Genomic DNA, 23655 nt, shown 5'->3' on the forward strand with positions numbered 1-23655 from the left:
AACGGGACGCGATAACCTTGGCCGATCACCGAGATCGTCCAAGCATCGGCCCCGAGATGTTGCCACCTGCGGACGCAACGCTGAAGGCATCCCCCCACAGGTGGACACGCAGGGGGACTGCCACCCCTAGGGCTTGCGGCCGCGGCCGCCACCCCTAGAAGTCTTGCCTCCCCTGGAGGACTTACCACCCCTCTTGACCTTGGCTGGAAAGGGCTGGGGCTTAGACACCACTTTCTTAGCTGCCGGTGCCTGTTTTGGAGCCTTACGAGGCTGTTGCTGCTGTTGTGGCGGGGCTGGAGGCTTATAGGGCCGAGTTGTAAGGGCCCTGTGGAGGAGGGAGTCCGTGCTGGATTTCCTCCACCTCTCAGCCGTTCGCTCCAAGTCTTGAGGCTCAAACAGGCTCTCCCCCAGGAGGGAGGCATGTCGGAGCCTACACACATCTACGGCGGGGACCTTCGGATGGAATCTCTCGGACACAGCATCGCGACGCTTCAACACCGAGTTGGCCCACAGGGTGGTAACCTGGTGCGCCAAGAACTCGATGGAGCGGGTGCCCGAGAGCAAGAAGGTCTCTAGGGCCTTCCTATTGGTCTCCTTGGACAAGTCCTCAGATCGCAATAGGATGCCCAGAGATCCTAACCAGAAGTCCAGCCACGAAGTGGCCTGCATGGCACACTTAGCGACCTTCTCGTGGTTAAGGATCTCTGCCGCCGAGAACGACACCTGCCGGGCAGAGAGTTTCTCCAAGGGAACTCCCTTCGCCAGCTCCTCCACAGAGTGATGGAGCGGAAGAGCGAGGTTGTGCTCACCCAGGATCTCGAAATACCTCCTCTGCTGAAGGCGAGGAGGAGGGATGAGTTTGTTCCCGGCAGTGGAACGACTGGAGGAGGCAAGAAGTGCGAGCTGAGCATTGGCCCTAGCTCTGGCACTCTTCAGCCCCCGAGACCAGGGCAGAGCTGCACTGGTCTTAGGGGCCTTCCGAACGTCGAACACTTCATCCAGAATTGTGTCTTTGCCTTCACGGGGGGGGATGACTGGATCCGTAAGACTGTTAAGTTGCCTTATCAGGCTTAGGACCTGCCAGAAGGCATGTTCGGACTCTTGCTGTTCTCCTCCCTGTGGGCTGGCAGCTAAGTCTCCTGCCCCAGGAATCTCTTCCTGGGGTGACACGTGGACATTCCCCTGGGTAGTCATGGGTTCCTGTCGAATCCTTGCAGAGGATTTAGGGATGGTCTTGGAATCCTTGGGCTCCCTCCTAGGAGGGATACAGGATCCCAACAACGAGGTTCGAGGGGCCCCTTCCTCACGAGACAATTCTCCTGCCTGAAGCGAAGTCTCCCCCCCTGGTGCCGGGGGGAAGACTACCGGTCCACTGGACTCACCTGAGGACGGAAAGGCCTCGTCCACGGGAGAAGGAGAGAGTACTCGTGCAGGAGAGGGGACCCTCGAGACCGACCTCTTGGGAACCAACTTCGCCCTGGGGGAAGTCACCACGAAGTCCACTCCTCTCTTTCTCTTCAGCGAAGGAGAGACAGCCGCTGGTTTGTTACCCTGGCCGGCGAGTGCTGGTTTCATAACCCTCACTAACGCCCGTGCCAGCGGACCAAACCAAGTCTGCTGCTCAAAGGACACAGAGTCCGAAATCCTCGCTAAGGTGAAAGGGATCGGGCGATCCTTTGGAGTGGACACGACGGTACCTGCCTGAAAAGAAGGTGGGGAAGAATGCTGTAATGACCTGTCCTCGTCCTGCAATACCAACCTGTGCTTGGATGGAGGTGATCCCGAGTGCCGTCTAGGAGCACGCGTCCCTGCTGCTACCACCGGCTGTGGAATTCGCCGCGAACTATGGTCGCGCGAGGGTGAACGGTCGCGCAAAGGCGAATGGTTGCGCGGGTGATCGCGCGGGCGTACAGGCGAGCGGTCGCGCGGGCGCGCAGGCGAGCGATCGCGCGGGCGCGCAGGCGAGCGATCACGCGGGCGCGCAGGCGAGTGGGCGTGAGGGTGGGCAGGTAAAGGAACACGTGTCCGAGGCGACGAACGCAAGCGATGGCGCGACGGCGAGGGATCGTGCTGCCGCGTAGGTGAAGAAGATCGCTGGCGATAATGATCACGTGATGGTAAGCGATGGCGAGCAGCATGTGAAGGTGAATGATTGCGCGCAAGAGGGCGGTCGTTCAGGGTTGAGCGATGAGGAGCAGCATGCGTAAGCGGGCGATCGTTCAGGGTTGTGCGATGGCGAGCAGCATGCGCAGGTGAATGATCGCGTGAAAGGGTGCGATGGTGATCAGCATCCGCAGGAAGGCGATCGTTCAGGGTTGTGCGATGAGGAGCAGCATGCGTAAGCGGGCGATCGTGCAGGGTTGTGCGATGGCGAGCAGCATGCGCAGGTGAATGATCGCGTGAAAGGGTGCGATGGTGATCAGCATCCGCAGGAGGGCGATCGTTCAGGGTATTGCGATGAGGAGCAGCATGCGAAAGCGGGCGATCGTGCAGGGTTGTGCGATGGCGAGCAGCATGCGTAAGCGGGCGATCGTGCAGGGTTGTGCGATGGTGATCAGCATCCGCAGGAGGGCGATCGTTCAGGGTATTGCGATGAGGAGCAGCATGCGTAAGCGGGCGATCATGCAGGTTCGTGCGATGGCGGGCAGCATGTGAAGGTGATCGCTGGCGAACTGGTGATCGCTGGCGAGCTGGTGATCGCTGGCGAGCTGGTGATCGCTGGCGAGCTGGTGATCGCTGGCGAGCTGGTGATCGCTGGCGAGCTGGTGATCGCTGGCGAGCTGGTGATCGCTGGCGAGCTGGTGATCGCTGGCGAGCAGAAGGTCGACGCGTGTCCTGTGAGAGGATAGGTTCACGAGCAGGAACGGGAAGATCGCTGGCGCGTTGGCGAACATGTGTTTCTGACACACGATGGTGAGCAGGGAGTTCAGCAGGAACTAAAGGGTGGTCAGAGACCGCAGGGCGATGGTCCTCAAATGAGCGCTGACGCTCGGAAGAGAGCTGACGAGCAGGAGAGCGCTGGCGAGGGGGGCGAACCTCAGGAGAGAGCCGACGAGCAGGTGAGCGTCGGCGAGCAGGAGAGTCTTGGCGAGCAGGAGATCGTCGACGAGCAGGAGATCGCTGGCGAGCAGGAGAGCGCTTGTGCGCTGGCCCTGCTCGCGTAAGGGAAGAATCCCTTAGCCCCGAAGGGACCGTTGCCCGTCGGGTGACGAGTTCTCCAGAAGGCGAAGATCCGGCAGGAGATGGAGAGCGGTCCGCAGAGAGGTTCAAGGAGGGCGGAGTAGTCGGTTGAGGCTGACGAGGAGAGTCCCCCCCGGAGGACGAAGACCCAAAAAGGCGCCTCTTAGTCCCCCTGTAAGGGGAAGGGAGGCCCTTGTGGCGTAGAGGGCGGTGAGCCTTACGGCGGAGGCGGCCTCGGGGGAGATCGTCGGGACCATCGGTCCTCCGAAGGGGAGTCTCCTTCAAAACACTTCCCTCAGAAGGAAGCTGGGCAGCAGTCGAGACCGAAGGACTCACTTCCCCCTTCGAAGGATGCACGGAAGGAGGAGGAGAGCCTAGAGCACCATCACCAGCAACAGCACCTGCGTCGGAAGGCCCAGCCACGTCGGAGGCCTCTGTCACCACGACGTCGACAATAGACAGAGGGTCTACCTCCGCTACCACCGGCGACTGTTTAACAGCGGCCCCCAACGAGACAAGGTCCATAAGAGCGACCCTGGAGGGCAAGCCCTTAAGCCCCAGGGACGACCAAATCTGCAACATATCATCACTGGATAAAGTATTATTATCAATAACCTCCCCCGGAGGAGGAGGGGGAACCGCCTCGCTATGGGAGGCGACGCCCTCTCCCCCCACCGAAGGTAGGGAAACAGAACAAGGGCCTGCGCTCCCACTCGGACGACTCTCCTTAGGAGGCGGACGAGGGGGAGCTTCGGAGGAGGTTTGGGCGGCGGAAGAAGAGTCCCGAGAACCTTCCTCCTTCAAGGCTAACCCCGGAGGAGAACGGTCTCTCTTAGACTTCTTCTTACGCCGACGGCCAAACCTCTCCCACTGGGAGGCAGACCACTCCCTACACTCACGGCACATGTTATCCTGGTCGCACCGTCGGCCCCGACATTGAGGGCAGAGGGTGTGAGGATCCGTACTCACGTCCGACATGAAAGTCCCACAAGGACGGCCGGCAACTCCAGGGCATGTCCGCATATTAAATAAAAGAAAATAACTGAAGGTCAACTTCCAACCAATCACACAAGCTGTAAAGAAAAAGAAGAAAATTAAAGGCTGTCAGCGAAGGCGATGAACAGACACGTCTGATCACCGCCGAGCCAAAAGTGAAGTGAAGCAAGTCACCGGTGTGTGGAGGGGGGAGGGGTAGCAAGCTACCCTTCCCCACCCCCCCGCTAACTAGCGCGGGGGTAATTAACCCTCGTTAAAAACTATTGGCTCGTCATTTCAGCTGCGCTAAAAGTAAACCCTTTGTAAATAGCGTGGTTTGTATTTCGGTTACGGAACAAACCGATTTTTACTTAAGTATGGATAGCGTAAATTCCAGAACATTTTGGCTTTGTTAGGCTTTTCTAAGTTAATAATAATGCTGCACTTTCTTTTGAATATGTAGCCTCGTATGTGCCTGTACTTTGTTCAAGATGAAGGAAGTAAATTAAAAAATGACCTCAATTAAAAAATGTATGGACATTTATAGATGTAAACTATGAGTAACAAAATAACTTGTAAATAAAAAAAATTCCAATAAAACAACGAATATTAATAATTTCTATCTTTCACGCTAAGTGAAATAAAGAGAGGGACATTTCTTGTGCTACTTCAAACATTTTTATAAGTCATTCATTACCTTATACTTTTTAAAGCATAAAAAAGTATTCTAGATTATAGGCACTTCCTAAGAATAAATATTAAACCTGGTACGTTTGCTTACTTATAAAAGGAACATATGCCTCACAATATTGCAAATGTACTTTTTTCATGCAAACAACTAATATAGTACTTACAACTCCAATATAAAACATTGTTGCCGGAGTGAGCAACTGAATAAGCCACGGCCAACGAGGCGATTCTACCGCCCCGCTTCGCTCGTACTGTCTCGTCCATTTGTCCAGCCACTTGCGGCAATCTGGAGACCTACGTAACAGAGACAGAACCTTTAATAACGTTACTTCTACTAATGCCCCTATATATCTATGCCACTATATCTGGTCTGATTAAAGGTCGCTGACTCTACAAAATACATAATGAAAAAGTCTCTAGCTCAAAGTACTTCAGGGAATTATTACCTTTGACTGTTATGTAAAAAACTGGAAATGATTAACTTTTGGAAGGTCATGGTTAAGCAAAATGTCCAATTCACATAATCAGCCATAATTTTGGACATCGTTGTCACAGACTTTAAACTTGGTTCATATTTGAGCGTATGAAAATCCATGCCAATTAATACAAAATACATAACAAAAAAGTCTTTAGCTTAAAGTACTTTAGGGAATTATTACCTTTAACTATTATGTAAAAAGCTGGAAATGATTAAATTTTGGAAGGTCATGGTCACGGTCAAGCAAAATGTCCAATTCACATAATCAGCCATAAGTTTGGACATCATTGTCACAGACTTTAAACTTGGTTCATATTTGAATGTATGAAAATCACGCCAATTAATACACGTTAAGGTAAAAGGGCAAGGTCAAGGTTGAGCAAAAGGACGAGAAATAAGTGCCCCTCTAGTTTTACATAAAATTAACAGGTTCCTTTTATGATACTATAATGTTATAACTCCTGGATTATTTTTCAACCAAAAGCAGCTGATTAAAGAATACTATCACATTGGCATTCAAAGCTTTTCTCCCTTGATTAAACTTTTAACATAGAAGTCTAAAGAATACAGAATTATATTCACACATTTTTAAAGTACAAAGACAATGTGCAAATGGCATGCGGTATCACAGAGAAGAAAAGGGACGCATCTTTCCGTATTGAGTAAATTCGAAAATTATAAAATTAAACTTTACAATGACTTATTTCTTTCAATAGCTGTACATTAACCTAATTAAAAATCAATCTATTCTATTTAATCATGAATATAAAACATTAAAAACTTAAAACACCAGTTAGCACATTGATTAAATATGGCTAAATCAACTAACACTGCAAGTAAAGATTGATTGATCGATCTAGAATTCTCTGGTATCCTGACATTGGAGGTCATTGATGCCGATATTGCTTGTTGTAAATTAAGAATAAAAGAGTATTCAAGTCAATTTCATCTAAATATATTAATGCAATTAAAAACAGACAGTTATACTAACACCGACGTAGAAGCGTGTGCAACTTGCGCGGGGGTAAGTCCTGCATTGTTTGGTATCGTAAGTAGCTGTTCTGCTCCGGGGTAAATGACGGTCCAGCAGACTCCCGAAACACCGCCTGCGGCACCGCAGTGAAGAACTGTGTTGCCTTCAGCATCCACTTTCGTGCGCCCAACTCTTGAAAGATGAACATCAAATCGGATTAATAAATAAAGCTAGGCACTAGTTTTGAGAATCATTCTGCTGTGAGGTTTAACTGGGGAAAACCCTGCAGATGAATTATGAAGTTATATTTGAAAGAACAAAGCCCTCAGAAGGATATTGGGAGTTAAATGGCAGGACAGGATTAGAAATGAAACTATGAGAGATTACTAGAGTACCATATGTGGATGAGATCATGATGAGGGGTAGATGGCGATGGTTTGGGCATGCTCTTCGCACTCCCCAACAGAGATTAGTTCACCAAACGTTCAGCTGGGCTACACAAGGCACTAAAAGAGTTGGAAGACCCAGGCCTACATGGATGAGGACTATGAAGAGCAAAGTAGGAGATGATGAATGGAGAAGTATTGAATTAAAAACTCAAGATAGAGACGACTGGGGAAATCTAACCGAGGGCTTTTGCGTCAATAGGCGTAGGAGGGGATGATGATGATGGTGAGTTGAAAGAAGTTGGACGGCTAGATGGGAATGGCAGTAGAGTAGAAGGTTTCAAAAGGATAAAGGGAGAGGATGAGGAGTCACGGCAAAGATTTATGGGAAGGGCACTGATGGTGCTACAGCCCTACAAGAAATCAACACACAACCCAAACCTTATATGTAGTATGCAGAGATTACAGGTCAATATTAATTATCAATACCCCCTTAAGCTGATGTGAAAACTTCAACCTGCTTCTTCAAACTTAATTATGAAAACATGTCAATAAAGAAGATTTTGTTTAATCTTATGCACTTCCAAGCCACACAAAAGTAATTCTTTTTTAAAAGTACAATAAATTACACAATTTAAATTTTTCTGCTAAAGGAAAACCCTACATTCCGCCCTAAACTTGACGCAACGGTTTGGTATAACTTTCTCATCATTATTTACCTAAGACTTGAAATTAATAAAAGACAAGAAGACAAGAAATGAAAACCCATCTTTTATATCATATACCTAAACAATAGACATTTTTTCTTAATCTTATGCACTTCCATTCTACAAAGAAGTGATTTTGTTTCAAAGTACAATAAATTAAACAATTTGAATTTTTCTGCTAAAGGCAAACCCTACATTCTGTCCTAAACTTGACGCAATGGTTTGGTATAACTTTCTCATAATTATTTACCCAAGGTTTGGAATTATTAAAAGTATCACCAAATGAAAACCAATCTTTTATATCATATACCTCAATAAATGAAAACCTTTTATTCCTATGAGAAAACAGATAAAAATTACAGACTCACTTCTTACTATGTACAAGATAATTCACAAGACCTAAATGTCCGCACGAGGAAGCGACGTGGAGCGGAGTGCAGCCATTGCTGTCCTCTGCTTCAAGATTGACTTCGCAAACTTCGGCTAGATACTGCACTAACATTCTGCAAACGCAAACACGTTTATATTTAAATAGAAAACAATAAAATACAAGTTAAATTGGAATAAAAAAAAAATAGTTTTGATAAGACAAAAGTATAAATCAGATTTTGACAAATATTATGATTAAATACTTATTTTTATTCTATTTTAATTGTTCATTATTTCTCAGATTGTTTATTTATTTCTTTTCCTCACTGGGCTGTTATTCCCTGTTGGCACCCTTGGGCTTATAGCATTTAGAGTTGTAACTTAGCTAGTAATAATAATAATAATGATTATTATAATAATAATAATAATAATAATAATGAAGTATATTAAAACTCTTAATTCTGTACACAGGTTCCTTGCCCCGAAATAGATTTTTCCTTCCTCAAAATCCCTTAATTCTGTATGACTAAAAAAATTATATTTGAAATAAATTTTTTAAACAACAAAATCATACATTTTAAAAGTAATTTTTACTTTTCCTAACTACAAAAAGGTCCTCAACATACAAGCTTAACGGGTTACAAAAAGCTGTTTCTAAGTCAAATTGTTTGCAAGTCCAATTTTGTTAAATTTTGGCCTAGCATAGGCCTAACCTGAATTCCATGCCTATGATTTCCAGCTACAAAAGTCAACAAGTAGTCAGGTTTCATATGAAATAGATATCAGGTTTTTACAAATGTTTAGCTTACTGTATTAAATGGTATAATATGGTTTTATTACAATATTGTTACTGTTTTTGGAATGATTTATTGTTAGTTTGTTCTCATCATTTATTTATTTCCTAATTTCCTGTAATCACTGGGCAATTTTTTCCCTGTTGGAGCCCTTGGGCTTATAGCATCTTGCTTTTCCAACTAGGGTTGTAGCTTAGCAAATTATTTTATTTATTTCCTTATTTCCTTTCCTCACTGAGCTATTTTTTCCCTTTTGGAGCCCTTGGGCTTACAGTATCTTGCTTTTCCAACTAGGATTATAGCTTGGCTAGTAATAATAATAATAATAATAATAATAATAATAATTTATTTATCTTATTTCCTTTCCTGACTGGGCTATTTTTTCCCTGTTGGAGCCCTTGGGCTTATAGCATCTTGCTTTTCCAACTAGGGTTGTAGCTTGGCTAGTAATAATAATAATTTATTTATCTGTTATTTTCAGTTGCATTTGTGTTTGTATCTCTGAATGATTGTATAAGTTGAAGATCTTCTGTACAGTATAATACACCCCGAAAAAATACATAATTAATGCAGAGTACTCACAATGAACCAGCAATGGCTGCACAGTGAATAGCCACACGTCCTGCACTATCAGTGACCATAGGATCTCCACCGTGTTTAAGAAGTGTAACAACTACGTTCAAAAGACCTCGACAGCACGCCACGTGTACTGCAGTTTCCCCTGTTCATGGAATATTTTATCAGAAATGTTTCTTGCGTTTTGCATGTACAGTAATAAAAAACGTTCAAAAGACCTCGACAACACGCCACGTGTACTGCAGTTTCTCCTGTTAATGGAATATTCTATCAGAAATGTTTCTTGCGTTTTACCTGTACAGTAATAAAAACGTTTAAAAGACCTCGACAGCACGCCACGTGTACTGCTGTTTCTCCTGTTAATGGAATATTCTATCAGAAATGTTTCTTGCGTTTTACCTGTACAGTAATAAAAACGTTTAAAAGACCTCGACAGCACGCCACGTGTACTGCTGTTTCTCCTGTTAATGGAATATTCTATCAGAAATGTTTCTTGCGTTTTACCTGTACAGTAATAAAAACGTTCAAAAGACCTCGACAGCACGCCACGTGTACTGCAGTTTCTCCTGTTAATGGAATATCTTACAGAAATGTTTCTTTGGATTTGCATGTACAGTAACCTGCTTATTATTTTTCAGAAATGAATGCCAATAAAATACCCTCTATCAATATAAGAATCTATAATATTAATCAATTAAAATGATTGTTGACTTTAGAATAAATCAAATTTAAAATTACCTTTTAGAAGCTTTTATAAACAAGCATCGACTAGCAAATATATAAGGGAAAATCATAAAAATTCTCTATCAGAAACGTTTCTTGCGTTTTGCATGTAGAGTAAACTGCTGATTTGTTTCATAAATGAACGCCAATAAAATACCCTTTATCAATATAAGAATCTATAATATTAATCAGTTAACTCTTTTACCCCCAATGGACGTACTGGTACTTTTCACAAAACTCATCCCTTTACCCCCCTGGACTTACTGGTACGTCCTTGCAAAAAACTGCTATTTACAGAAAAGTTTCTTGGGATTTGGATGTACAGTAACCTGCTGATTTGTTTCAGAAATTAATGCCAATAAAATACCCTCTTTCAATATAAGAATCTACAATATTAATCAGTTAACTCTTTTACCCCCAATGGACGTACTGGTACTTTTCACAAAACTCATCCCTTTACCCCCCTGGACGTACTGGTACGTCCTTGCAAAAAACTGCTATTTACATTTTTTTTTACATATTTTTGATAACTGTATGAGAAACTTCAGGCATTTTCCAAAAGAATGAGACCAACCTGACCTCTCTATGATGAAAATTAAGGCTGTTAGAGCAATTTAAAAAATATATATTGCAAAATGTGCTTGAAAAAAAAAAAAACGCCTGGGGGTTAAGGGTTGGAAAATTCCAAATACCCTGGGGGTAAAAGAGTTAAAATGACTGTTGACTTTAGAATGAATTAAAAGTCAAATTACTTTCTAGAAGCAGTTATAACCAGTATCGACTAGTAAACATATAAGGGAAAATTATAAAGATTCTCTACAATCATGCGTGACAAATTCCTTCAGATGAGTCTCCCTAAAACTTTGAAGGGGGAAAACATGACAAATTTTTGAACAGTCTGATATCATCGGTGTTAAATGAACGTGCACCAATCTCTCTCTCTCTCTCTCTAATAGGATCTTTCACTTCCTTTTTACCTTCTGTAGATCATGATGATTCTACAGAGGATAAAGGTATAAAGGTCTCTTCGACACACCTAATTGATTTCAGCAACTTACCAGACTGGGATCGTAAATTCGGGTCAGCACCATACTGCAACAACGTTCTCACCACAGGTAGATTCCCAATCATAACAGCCTTCTGCAATGCTGTTCGGCCGTCGTACCCTGCAAAAAATAATTGAAATGTATCACATAAGGAATAATTAACCCTTTCACCCCCAAAGAACGTACCGGTACGTTCTTGCAAAATACATTTAATTACATATTTTTATATATTTTTGATAATTTTATGAGAAACTTCAGGCATTTTCCAAAAGAATGAGACCAACCTGACCTCTCTAGGACAAAAATTAAGCCTGTTAGAGCAATTTAAAAAAAAATACTGCAAAATGTGCTGGGAAAAAAATAACCCCTGGGGGTTAAGGGTTGGAAATTTCCAAAGAGCCTGGGGGTAAAAGGGTTAACTGATAACTTCTCATGTAACGTCAGAAAATTCACAGATTTTTTAATCAATTAGTTTTCCTAATCATACAAACCTGACACATTTAATATGAGTATTACTTCAAAGAAGCTATAACGATTGTTAAGCTTTTAACAAGATAAACACATCTGGCTGCGGAAAAGCCCATCTACCTACTACTGTATATTCAATTTCTTTTAGCGAGGCACATTTGCACCGACTCGCAGCGGTGCCCTTTTAGGTCGGAAAAGTTTCCTGATCGCTGATTGGTTGGACTAGATAATTCTAACCAATCAGCGAACAAACTTTTCCGAGCTAAAAGGGCACCGCTGCGAGTCGGTGCAAATCTGCCTTGCCAAAAGAAATGGACTATAGTAGCGCTATTGTCATTATCATTATTATTTCAGCTAAGCTATAGTCCTAGTTCGAAAGGCAGGATACTTTCAGTTCAAATGTTCCAACATGGAAAAATAGCCTAGTGAGGAAATAATATAAGGATATAAATAAACTACTAGGGAAGTAATGATCAACTAAAATAAAATACTTTAAGAACAATAACATTAAAATAAATCTTTCATATATAAACTATAAAAACTTCAAAAAATCAAGAGGAAGAGAAATAAGATAGAATAGTGTGCCCGAGTGTACACTTCACTTTGATCTTTGTCCTAGGAGTTATGACATATCAAAAAATCACAAATTTTTAAGTAATTTGTATTTTTCCTAACATACTTACCTAGAACTACCTTCTTAGGAGTTGCTGGTAACTCTACCTAACCGACCAGCTTTTTGTACAGTTTACCCTCTCTCCGTTTTCTAAGGGGTCAAGGCAGTTTAAACTGAAAGGTCTCAAGTTTGTAAGGTTGAGAAAAATACAAACAATAAAGAATATGCGATTTCTTCCAAAACATAACACAGGGTAGAGACCTTCAACCTTCAGTAGGAGACTCATCCTAAAGTGGGAGGAAGTTCCTGAAACCTAAGCGGTTCGCTTTACCGAGACTCATCCTTAAGAGGGAAAGTCCCCAAAATCAAAGCAGTTCGCTTTACCGATACAAGTATTGTCAATGCATTTTGGTCCTGTAAGAGGAGCAAAAATCATGACTCCTTCCTAACACCTAACTACCCGAGAATGGGGATCTTGAAGGTACATGTCCGTCTTTGTTATGGGCAAAGATAAAAGCGCTTATTCTGTGATAGGCAGGTGGGAATACTGTAGTTCCCCCTTGCAACACCTGGCATTAACCAAATATCTAGTTAACCATTCAATGGGCATTCCGTTTCACTATAGGACGAAAGGTTTGTATACGAGTAGGAAGAATTATGTTTATCCATTGAATGAAAGCTAAACATGTTTGTTTGCAATGTTCATATCTTAAAAAACCGGTAAATGCCAAATAAATTTGTTCCATCTACAATTAAACCATTTATAAATCTACGAATAACCTGAAGTAGAAAGATGGATGTGAGACTATGAAAATAAACGACTTCTACCAACCTGTGGAATCTACAACGGCGGGATTCTGCTTTATAGTGGCCTCCAGCGACGGTGCAGGTAACGAAAGCGCCAAGTCAGCGAAGTTATTCAGCACACTTGCAGTCATAGCTGTCATTTTTACGCTATTTGGCTAATCCTGTTGAACAGAATAAATACAGAATTCAATTTCAACAATTCATTATATTGCAGCATACATAAAAATAACTGTTGAAAAATATTAAAATAATGTAAAGAATTATTAAAAACACCTGTAAATACATCAGAAACACCTTTCTTTCTTTGTTAGGTTTATTGTTACATAATTTTACCATGGTGTTTAATGACAACATACTATACATTAATAAATATTATCATAGAACACATTCCTGATATTTTCCTTGCTACATTATTCTTTTATTTTTCACAACATTACAAGATTCTTATAATAATAAACCAGTACTGTATGCATTTTCCCATATGGTTTTGGAGCTATTTATGTACTGTATATCTGGTATGAGTGTGAACTTTAACCTCGAAAATTGAATTTGTTTCCATCTTATCAAGATACTAAAGGATCATCCAAAGTTGAGATTGTCTATGATCGTGTGTGCGTACGTTAAGTGCGTAAATGAAACAAAGTGTGTAGTTGTGTAAGCTAAACCCACATTGTTCTAGACATGTATGACATCAAAAGAGAGAAAAAGAAGTTCACTGCCCTTGTTTTCATTTAAAAGTTTTAAAGGCCACTACTGAATGGCAGAGGGAATGGACTGTGACAATGCCGTGGCTAATAGGACAATGTCCTAGAGACGGACCATATATACATATGATCAGTGCCCAAGCCCCCTCTCTCCACCCATGGTAGGACCATAGGGCCAGGAAACGTCTACTGATGACTCAGCAGGTAGACCTATAGGCTCCCCAAAACCCTAGGGCCTACATTCTTAGCTCACAAGGATGGTGAGGGTGCAGACACTACATGAAACTATCGAGCTTCAGCAAGGCTTGAATTCCGGTACGGTGATCACCAGGCAGGGGCATTTCCAATAGGCCATCACGAATACCAATTTCTCTCTTGTAAAATGTATGCGTTTGTCTTAGTTTATAGTATAATGTACATGTTGTATTAACCCTTTTACCCCCAGGCTATTTGGAACTTTCCAACCCTTAACCCCCAGGGGTTATTTTTTCTTCAAACACATTTTGCAATATATATTTTTTAAATTGCTCTAACAACCTTAATTTTCATCATAGAGAGGTCAGGTTGGTCTCATTCTCTTGGAAAATGCCTGAAGTTTCTCATAAAGTTATCAAAAATATGCAAAAAAAAATGTAAATAGCAGTTTTTTGCAAGGACGTACCAGTACGTCCATTGGGGGTAAAAGGGTTAACATTTAATAGCATTCTTTTTTTATACCTTAATGTTTCAGCAAGTTACCAAGAAATGTTAAGGTGGCCTATGTGGTAATGTACCTGACTGGCTATCACCAGACTGAGCTTCGAGTCCTGCTCAAACTCATTAGTTCCTTTGTTCGCTGCAACTTCACATCCTTGTGAGCTAAGGATAGGGGTTTTGGGAGAGCCTATAGGTCTATCAGCCGAGTCATCAGCAACCACTGCCTGGCCCTCCTTGGTACTACCTTAGGTGGAGAGGGGGCTTGGGTGTTGATCCTATGTATACTGTATATGGTCTGTCTCTAGAGCATTGTCCTGCTTGATAGGGCAATATCACTGTCCCTTGACTCTGCTATTCATGAACAGCCTTTAAACCTTTAAACCACGTTGAGCTTGAATAAGGTTGCAGTTTTACTAACAACCGCTGGCTAAAACTATATTCTTCCACAACTTTATGAAAACATCAATGCTCAAGTTAATTGCCACGTATATTATTCATGTGAAGCCAGGCTAACTATACAGTGAAAGTTAGGTTAGGTTAGGTTAGGCATGAGGATGGAGCCTTAGTAGTAGATTGGGATGGAATGGAGCCTTAGTAGTAGATTGGGATGGAATGGGTTGGTAATTAAAATTTGGGTAAGCCTTTACTGTAGCACAATATTACTAATGAGGAAAATATGTGTTCCTGATTTATCTATATGTACTTTGAACTGTTCTGATGTAAATAATTGGAAGACATACACATTCTTCAAATTTTAGACATTTCAAAATTTTAAAAGTTAACAAAAAAATCCCATTTCTAAAGGGAATCAAACACAAGAACAAATCCTAACATAAGGTTCACTAACTAACCTAAACCTAGGAGCCGTATCCTTACCTATTGCGGCCTCCACCGGCTTTACTCCTGGGCACGGTAACACTAAATCAAATTTGTAAATCGTAAAACTAACTTCATAATATCACAAATTATTAGTAATTTGTATTTTTCCTAACATACTTACCGAGAACTACTTTCTTAGGAGTTACCTGGAACCTCCTCTCAACCGACCAGAGTTTTGTGTAGTTTACCCTACTCCCGTTTTCTGTAATGGTAGGCCTAGGCGGAAGGATACGTGCCCTAAGGGCAATCCCGAGGCAGGCCACATGTGAGTTTGGGTCTCGACCTCCAGATAAATATTTCCCCCATATTGAAAATCGATTAGACAAGTAATAAGTTTCATCATCATCATCTCCTCCTACGCATATTGACGCAAATGGCCTCACCCAGTCAACATCAGTGCATAAACCCCCATGAAGAAAGTACTGCCTGCATGCTGTTTGGCACATGACTGTTGAGCCAAATGAAATATTGTATAAACCCTTTTACCCCCAAGCTATTTGGAACTTTCCAACCCTTAAGCGCCCTGGCGTTTTCTTTTTCAAGCACATTATGCAATATATATTTTTTTTAAATGCTCTAACAGCCTTAATTTTCATCATAGAGAGGTCAGGTTAGTCTCATTCTTTTGGAAAATGCCTGAAGTTTCTCATAAAGTTATCAAAAATATGCAAAAAAATGTAAATAGCAATGTTTTGCAAGGACTTATTAGTATGTCCATGGGGGTAAAGGGATGAGTTTTGTGAAACGTACCAGTACGTCCATTGGGGGTAAAAGGGTTAAGAAGGAACATTTCCGGGAGAAATCCACTAGGAATAAGTTGCCTTCACAATGTATCTACCATGGGGTGTATGTATGTATGACGGACACTTTCATGGACGATGACGGCTATGTCCCACAACTCCCTTATTTTCAACCATATCACAAACTTGTACAGAATAAAAACTATCTAGAAAATTCTACATACCCTAGGTAAGTACTTAACCAGATATCTTATTATTTTGAAAATCATCAAAATTGACATGAAATTTTAAACTCGAATGAGCTCTGTGCCCTGACACTCACTGTCTTGCTCCCGCAGTATTTAGAATTCACAGCAGACGACGTTTTATAAATTCAGTAATGCTTTAATGGCAGAATACTGAACTAATCGGCATTCACGGAAATTTGAAACTACCCAATTGGACCAGGCTTGACCAGGGAAATTGCTGAAAGTTTTTTTTTAATCCAATCAGAATCGGATATCTTTTAAAATTCAAATAAGTTAATGGGAGCATCAACTGTGAGTTGGAGATGTTCATTCTTAACCACCAAGAGGCAAAGATAGCAACGTATCAGTGCAAGGGCGAAGAAACTTCCACGTCGTTTTATAATTAAATTAATCTAAAAATTATAACGATCATGAAGTATACCGAGAGTAAGGACTTTACATTTTAATTGTTAAAGATAACTCCTGGAGGATTATTCTGGCATTTGTTCAAAGTGCCGAGTTGGTCAAATGCGTTATAACTACGATGAAAAATCAAGGAGCGATCGTAAACCAACGTTTTTTTGGCGGTGTTCTGACAGTTTGTGCCATAGGAAAATTGCCCCTAGACGTGGAAACTTTTTTCACGGTCCAAACTATTATTATCATCATTATTACTTGCTAAGCAACAACCCCAGTTGCAAAAGCAGGATTCTACAAATCAAATGGCTCCAACAGGAAAAATACTGTAGTCAGTGTGAAAAGGAAATAAGGAAACTACAAGAAAAGTAATTAACAATTAAAATATTTCAAGAGCAGTAACAACATTGAAATAAATCTTGCATATATAAACTATAAAAATAAAAAAAAAAAAAAACACAAGAAAGAGAAATAAGATAGAATACTGTATCCGAGTGTACCCTCGGGCAAGAGAACTCTACCCCAAGACAGTGAAAGCCCATGGTACAGAGGCTATGGCACTATCAAAGACCAGAGAACAATGGTTTGATCTTGGAGTGTCCTTCTCCAAGAAGAGCTGCTTGCAAGGATGTTTTTATTACCTTAGCTTGATTTGCATATAGTATACCTCACAACGTTATTTGTGATTCCGGGAGTCCTGAACCGTACCAACATACTATTCCTTCTTCTCTCCTAATTCGCGGTCAATCTAACACACCACAAAAAAAAAGTTGTCGTCCCTTGGAATGAATAAACTACCCGAAGATTTTAACTTTATTGACTTCGAGTAATGTAAGTAAAGCTACATTTGTTTCTGTTAATACATGGGGGTGAATGTAGTTCGTTGGGACAAGTGTAAACTTCCTTATTACTTGTAAAATGTTATTCCCTTACAAAATATGATTGTGATACCTTGCTAGCAGTGAAGCAGGGTGGAAAGCAAACATAGGGTAATATAAGAATAAATATGGCAGTCTAAGGAAGATCACATGCTGTTAGTTAAGTAGGTCATGACGGCGTGTAGTTACATTAAGTGGGGACGTTTAGGTTAAGCGATACTCTCGAGTAAGGGTTTGGAGTGTATGTATGATAGCGGCCACCTGTATGCATGATGACGACTGAATACGGCAGTGTAGGGGTGGTTGCAAGGGGGGGGGGGGGGGGTTAAGTAGGTAAGGAAATGGCTTATAGGTTAGGGTAGGGGGGAAGTTTAGATTGGTTGGTGTTCATATTTTATGCTCGCTGGAGGAATTGCCGCTGATATACAAAGGCTCTAGATATTTTGCAGAAAACCGGCCACGGGCTTTGTACTACGACGGACAGGACTTTCGGATGACTAGAAAATGAGAAGGAAATTCCCGTCTTCTATGCACGCAGTATGACTTATCAGTGATTATACAAAAGCTCCTCCACCTTTATTTAAAACTAAGAAATATTAAAACGGCTGGAATCGACTTTTTCTTTTCTTTAAAAGCAAGAACTATAAAATAAACAGCTGGAATCAGCTTTTACTCGACCCTAACTATAAAAATAAAGACGCATATGTCTGACATCAATTCCTGTTAAGGATACGTTTATGATATTAGCCTAGGCTTATAAAATACACTTTTATTGGTCTATAATAGTTTTAACAGTTAATGTAGGCTAGTTAATTATCGTAAAATTAATGCTATATTCAGAATTAAAGTCAGATTATTTGATATATCAATAGACATGAATAATAACATTATAAGCGTATTACAACCATTATAAGGTAATATAAAACAAAACCTAATGGTTTTATATAAGTTATAACAATATTATCAGGTTAAAATACGTTAAATTACAGTCAGGTCTGGAACTACACTTGGGCAAACTACCCTATCATGATTGTTCGAGGCTGGACAAATTTGATTTACGTTTTTCTAAGTAAAAATACTTACAACGAACTGGAAATTAACGTTGGTAAACCAGGATCCTGGTTTACAGATTTTCCTTTTACAAATTACTGTTCTCACTTCCAATTACGGGAGATTTTAGGCATTATTTCCGAGCAGGAATTCGCCAGAATCGCCATCACCACTGAAACAGAATGACAATGTTATGGTTTGCCATAGACGGAGCCTGGAGGCCGATCTCTGATTGGTCAGGCTTGCGGTTACGTCATTGTTATTCCGTGACGTCATGGTAGATGTTCTAAATAATAACTAGAAATATTTATAGATTTTCCCTTTTTAAATTACTGTTCTTGTTTCAAATTACGGGAAATTTCATGCATTATTTCCGAGGAGGAATTTGCCATCACCAATAAAATACTGACAATGTTATGGTTTGCATACACGGAGCCTGGAGGCCGATCTCTGATTGGTCAGGCTTGTGGTTACGTCATTGTTATTCCGTGACGTCATGATAGATTTTCTAAATAATAACTAGATATGTTATAGATTCTCTTTTAAGGGAAACTTATATTACTGTAACGTTTTAAACCGTTATGAAGTTTTAGTACGATGGAAAAAATAATGTATTTTGATCTGAATGTGTATAAAATACGTTTATTGCATTAGTTGTTCATAAATTTTCTCGAGAAAAGATAGAGATATTTTATTGGAGTAAGCTCGTGTGCATCTTTTAAAGGTTTAAAATTTTAAAGGTCGCCATGAATGGCAGAGGCAAGGGGCAGTGATATTGCCCTAGCAAGCAGGACAATGCCCTAGAGACTGACCTTATATATTATATGATCAGCGCTCAAACCTCCTTTCCATACAAACTAGGACCAGGGATGGCCAGGCAATGGCTGCTGATGACTCACCAAATAGACCTATAGGCACTCCCAAACCCCACAAATCTTAGCTCACAAGGATGGTAGGGTTGCAGACGCTAAAGGCACTAATGAGTCTGAGCGGGACTTGAACCCCCGTCTGGCCAGCACCAGGCAGAGACTCTTACATAAGAAAGTAGACTACAAAATTATAATACAGGACAGGGTAATACCCACTGATTAGGACGATAGCCTCACAAGTTAGGTTTTGGTGGCCTATTAGAAACGTCCCTGACAGGCAATATCCCGGAGAGGTGTTCGAATCCCGCGCAAGATTAATAGGACATGTGTCTTTTTATAGTATATATATGATATATCTGTTTTGACGTTGTTAATAGTTTATATAGGACATATCTGTTTTTGACATTGTTAATAGTTTATATAGGACATATCTGTTTTTGACGTTGTTAATAGTTAATATAGGACATATCTGTTTTTGACGTTGTTAATAGTTTATATAGGACATATCTGTTTTTGACGTTGTTAATAGTTTATATAGGACATATCTGTTTTTGACGTTGTTAATAGTTTATATAGGACATATCTGTTTTGACGGTGTTACTGTTTTTAGAATGATATATAGTTAATTTATTCTCATCATTTATTTATTTCCTTTCCTCACTGGGCTATTTTTTCCCTATTGGAGCCCTTGGGCTTATAGCATCTTGCTTTTCCAACTAGGGTTGTAGCTTGACTAGTAATAATAATAATAATAATCACTGAACGACTAAGGAGGCTTTGTAAGGTGATTTGGATGTAGGAATATTTCAAAGGAATGAAGCAAATGTCCAAGCCCCCTCTTCACCCAAGCTAGGACCAGGGAGGGCAAACAATGGCTGGTGATGACTCAGCAGGTAGACAATAGTCTCCTCTAAACCTCCTATCCTTAGCTCACAGGGATGGTGAGGTTGCAGACACTGCTAGAAACTATCGAGGTTCAGCGTAACACGAACCCCAGTCCAGTAGAACGCAAGGCTGGGACATTTCCAATACGCCGCCACAACCTTTGTTATTAGGCAGAGAATACGCTTAATTATTATTATTATTATTATTATTATTATTATTATTATTATTATTATTATTATTATTATTATTATTATTATTATTATTATTAGCAAAGCTACAACCCTAGCTGGAAAAGCAGGGGCTCCAACAGGGAAAATAGCCAAGTGAGGAAAGGAAACAAGGAAAAATAAAATATCTTAAGAACAGTAACAGCATTAAAATAAATATTTCCTATATAAAATATCAATTTTAATATAACAAGAGGAGGAGAAATAAAATAGAATAATGTGCCAGAGTGTAACCTCAAGTAAGAGACCTCTAACCCAAGACAGTGGAAGACCATGGTACAGAGGCTATGGTACTACCCAAGACTAGAGAACAATGGTTTGATTTTAGAGTGTCCTCCTCTTAAAAGAGCTGCTTACCACAGCTAAAGCGTCTCTTCTAACCTTATCAAGAGGAAAGTAGCCAGTGAACAATTAAAGTGCAGTAATTAACCCCTAAGAGAAGAAGAATTGCTTGGTAAGCTTAGTGTTGTCAGGTGTATGAGGACAGTGGAGAATATGTAAAGAATAGGCCAAACTATTCGGTGCATGTGTAGGCAAAGGGAAAATGAATCGTAACCAGAGAGAAGGATCCAATGTAGTACTGTCTGGCCAGTCAAAGGACCCCATGATTCTCCAGCGGTAGTATCTCAACGGGTGGCTGGTGCCCTGGCTAATCTACTACCATCAAGTTATAACTTAATTTTTTTCTATTGAAATCGCTTACAACTGTCCTTTCAATAATGAATAACTGGTTCGTGAACACTCAAATCAATATTTTTCAATTACTCCTGCAAGATAACTTTGTGGATTATTATTTTTTCACTGATTAGTCGACGTATATTTCAGTACTGACATCACCATTTAGTAGTTTTTCTCCAATACTTATGATGGTACCAAACTGTGTGTAGATACTGGTCCTCGCAGTTAAATCGTAAGCTATACCCCTTTTAATAAATATAGTTTACCAGTACTCTTGTATCTTTCAAGTTTTGTCAATATTCCATAATAACATTCACCGAAACTATTTAGCTAGAACTTGTGAAAACATTTAATCCTCTAACTCTATGTATTTGTTGAAATTAATGTATAATTACTTACAAAATCTAAAGTGTAATACCTAGAGAAACTTCCTCAATGAAAATTGTAAGCTTTACTGTTTCAGTTTCTAATAATTATATCAAAGTTAGTCATCATTTGAACATTGGTCAAAATTATACGATAAAGAAAACGAGCAAATGCACTAAAATCATTTTCCCTCGGTAACTATTGTAAACAGACATTGTGTACCTTGCTGATCAAAATGACTTACGGGTGTGGGCTAGTGTACAATATAATCAGGTAAATCATATTGAATATTCCAATCTATGCAGTTGGAATAATCCTGATTAGGAAAAATAATAGTAAAACATATTCTTGATTTATAAACATGAATAGATTTCGTACCTTACATTATTATTATTATTATCATCATTATTATTATTATTATTATTATTATTATTATTATTATTATTATTATTATTATTATTATTATTATTATTAATTGCTAAGCTACAACCCTAGTTGGAAAAGCATGATACTATAAGCCCACGGGGCTCCAACAGGGAAAATAGCCCAGTGAGGAAAGGAAACAAGGAAAAATAAAATATTTAAGAACAGTTACATTAAAATAAATATCTACCATAAAAACTATAACTTTAACAAAACAAGAGAAAGAGATGTAAGATAGAAAAGTGTGCCCGAGTGTACCCTCAAGCAAGAGAACTCTAACCCAAGACAGTGGAAGACCATGGTACAGAGGCTATGGCACTACCCAACTCTAGAGAACAATGGTTTGATTTTGAAGTGTCCTCCTAGAAGAGGTGCTTAACATAGTTAAAGAGTCTCTTCTACCTTTACCAATTGGAAAGTAGCCACAAAACAATTACATTACAGTTGTTAACCACTCGAGCGAGGATGAATTGTTTGGTAATCTCTGTGTTGTCAGGTGTATGAGGACAGAGGAGAAGATGTAAAGAATAGGCCAGACTATTCGGTGTATGCGTAGGAAAATGAGCTGTAACCAAAGAGAAGGATCCAATGCACTACTATCTGGCTAGTCAAAGGACCCCATAACTCTCTAGCAGTAGTACTTCAACGGGTGACTGGTACTCAAGCCAAACTACTACCTAAAATATCATCTTGAAGTAATAGCTATTCTTGCTAATCATTTCATACCCCTATTTTTTTTCCCAGACCTTATAAGGAACCTCCATTTTTTTTTTTTTTTTTTTTTTTTTTTTTTTTTTTTTTTTTTTTTTTTTTTTGGCTCTATCTTATTACAAGTGCTTACAATAGTTAGGAAGAGCAGCCAACTTTTAGAATCCTTTGTATGAAGCTAAAAGCACGAAAATAGTTATGAAAATAAAATATAGTCCACCTTCTCTAAGCGAGTCTGTTGTCTTTCAGATTAAAATCTAAAGTTGAAAGTTGCGGGTTTTAGATCTCCCCTGAGACGACCTTCATCATCTCCTCGGGCGACCATGAGCCAGCTGGGACTATCACTAGCCCCCTCTAACCTCCCACCCAGGCGCCACCCTGGGGAGTACCCCCAGTAGAGGGTCTCACACTATTCGCGTCTTAGCGGGGACGCGAACTCAGGACCTCTGGAACAGAAGCCCGTGACGCTACCAACCTAGCTATCCGGAGGATTACCGAGTAATACCATGGAATCAGAATTGTAGATCGAAAACTCGTTGATAAAGATTAGAAAAACACTGCCTGACCTTTCACTTAAGGCTTGAAGGTTTTAAAGGTCACCCATGAATGGCAGAGGCAAGGGACAGTGACCTTGCCCTATCAAGCAGGACGATGCCCTAGAGACTGACCATATATCATATGATCAGCGCCCAAGCCTCCTCTCCACCCAAGCTAGGACCGAGGAGGGCCAGGCAATGGCTGCTGATGACTCAGCAAATAGACATATAGGCTCCAGCAAAGTCCTACCCCATCCTTCGCTCACAAGGATAGTGAGGTTGCAGCGACCAAAGGAACTAACGAGTTTGAGCGGGACTCAAACCCCAGTCTGGCAATCATTAGGCAAGGACGTTATTACCGGGCCACCATAACCATGGATTTAAGTGGATTCAAAAGACCATTTGATTTGTATGAAGCTTTATGTATGCAACCATAGTTTTGTGAAGAAAGTGCATATGCACTGAATCTTAGATTCTAGCCTGTTTCGAGTATTGTTGTCCTGTCTGGTGTTCAGCTGCTGATTCTCATCTTAATTTGTTGGACAGAAACTTACGATCTATTAAATTTCTTATTCCTGATCTAGATA

At 40.7% G+C, this 23655-nt stretch overlaps 1 protein-coding gene across 4 annotated transcripts in view; it reads right to left on the reverse strand.

Moving 5' to 3' along the window:
• LOC137625047 (uncharacterized) overlaps positions 1-23655 on the reverse strand; it is a 159165-nt gene that overhangs the window by 21758 nt on the left and 113752 nt on the right. The window contains exons 1-8 of one of the 4 annotated variants that reach the window (XM_068355979.1): positions 18410-18568; positions 12811-12946; positions 10910-11017; positions 9557-9589; positions 9135-9240; positions 7758-7892; positions 6315-6488; positions 5010-5139 (exon numbers count right to left, since the gene is read on the reverse strand). In XM_068355979.1, the coding sequence (XP_068212080.1) occupies positions 5010-5139; positions 6315-6488; positions 7758-7892; positions 9135-9240; positions 9557-9589; positions 10910-11017; positions 12811-12925 (801 nt within the window). In that variant the 5' untranslated portion in view covers positions 12926-12946; positions 18410-18568. Of the gene's footprint in view, positions 1-5009; positions 5140-6314; positions 6489-7757; positions 7893-9134; positions 9274-9346; positions 9380-9556; positions 9590-10909; positions 11018-12810; positions 12947-18409; positions 18569-23655 lie in introns of those variants that run through there. The other 3 variants (XM_068355977.1, XM_068355980.1, XM_068355978.1) reach the window with 3 other exon arrangements.

Source organism: Palaemon carinicauda, chromosome 31 (assembly GCF_036898095.1).
Source record: "Palaemon carinicauda isolate YSFRI2023 chromosome 31, ASM3689809v2, whole genome shotgun sequence".
Classification (NCBI taxonomy): domain Eukaryota; kingdom Metazoa; phylum Arthropoda; class Malacostraca; order Decapoda; family Palaemonidae; genus Palaemon; species Palaemon carinicauda.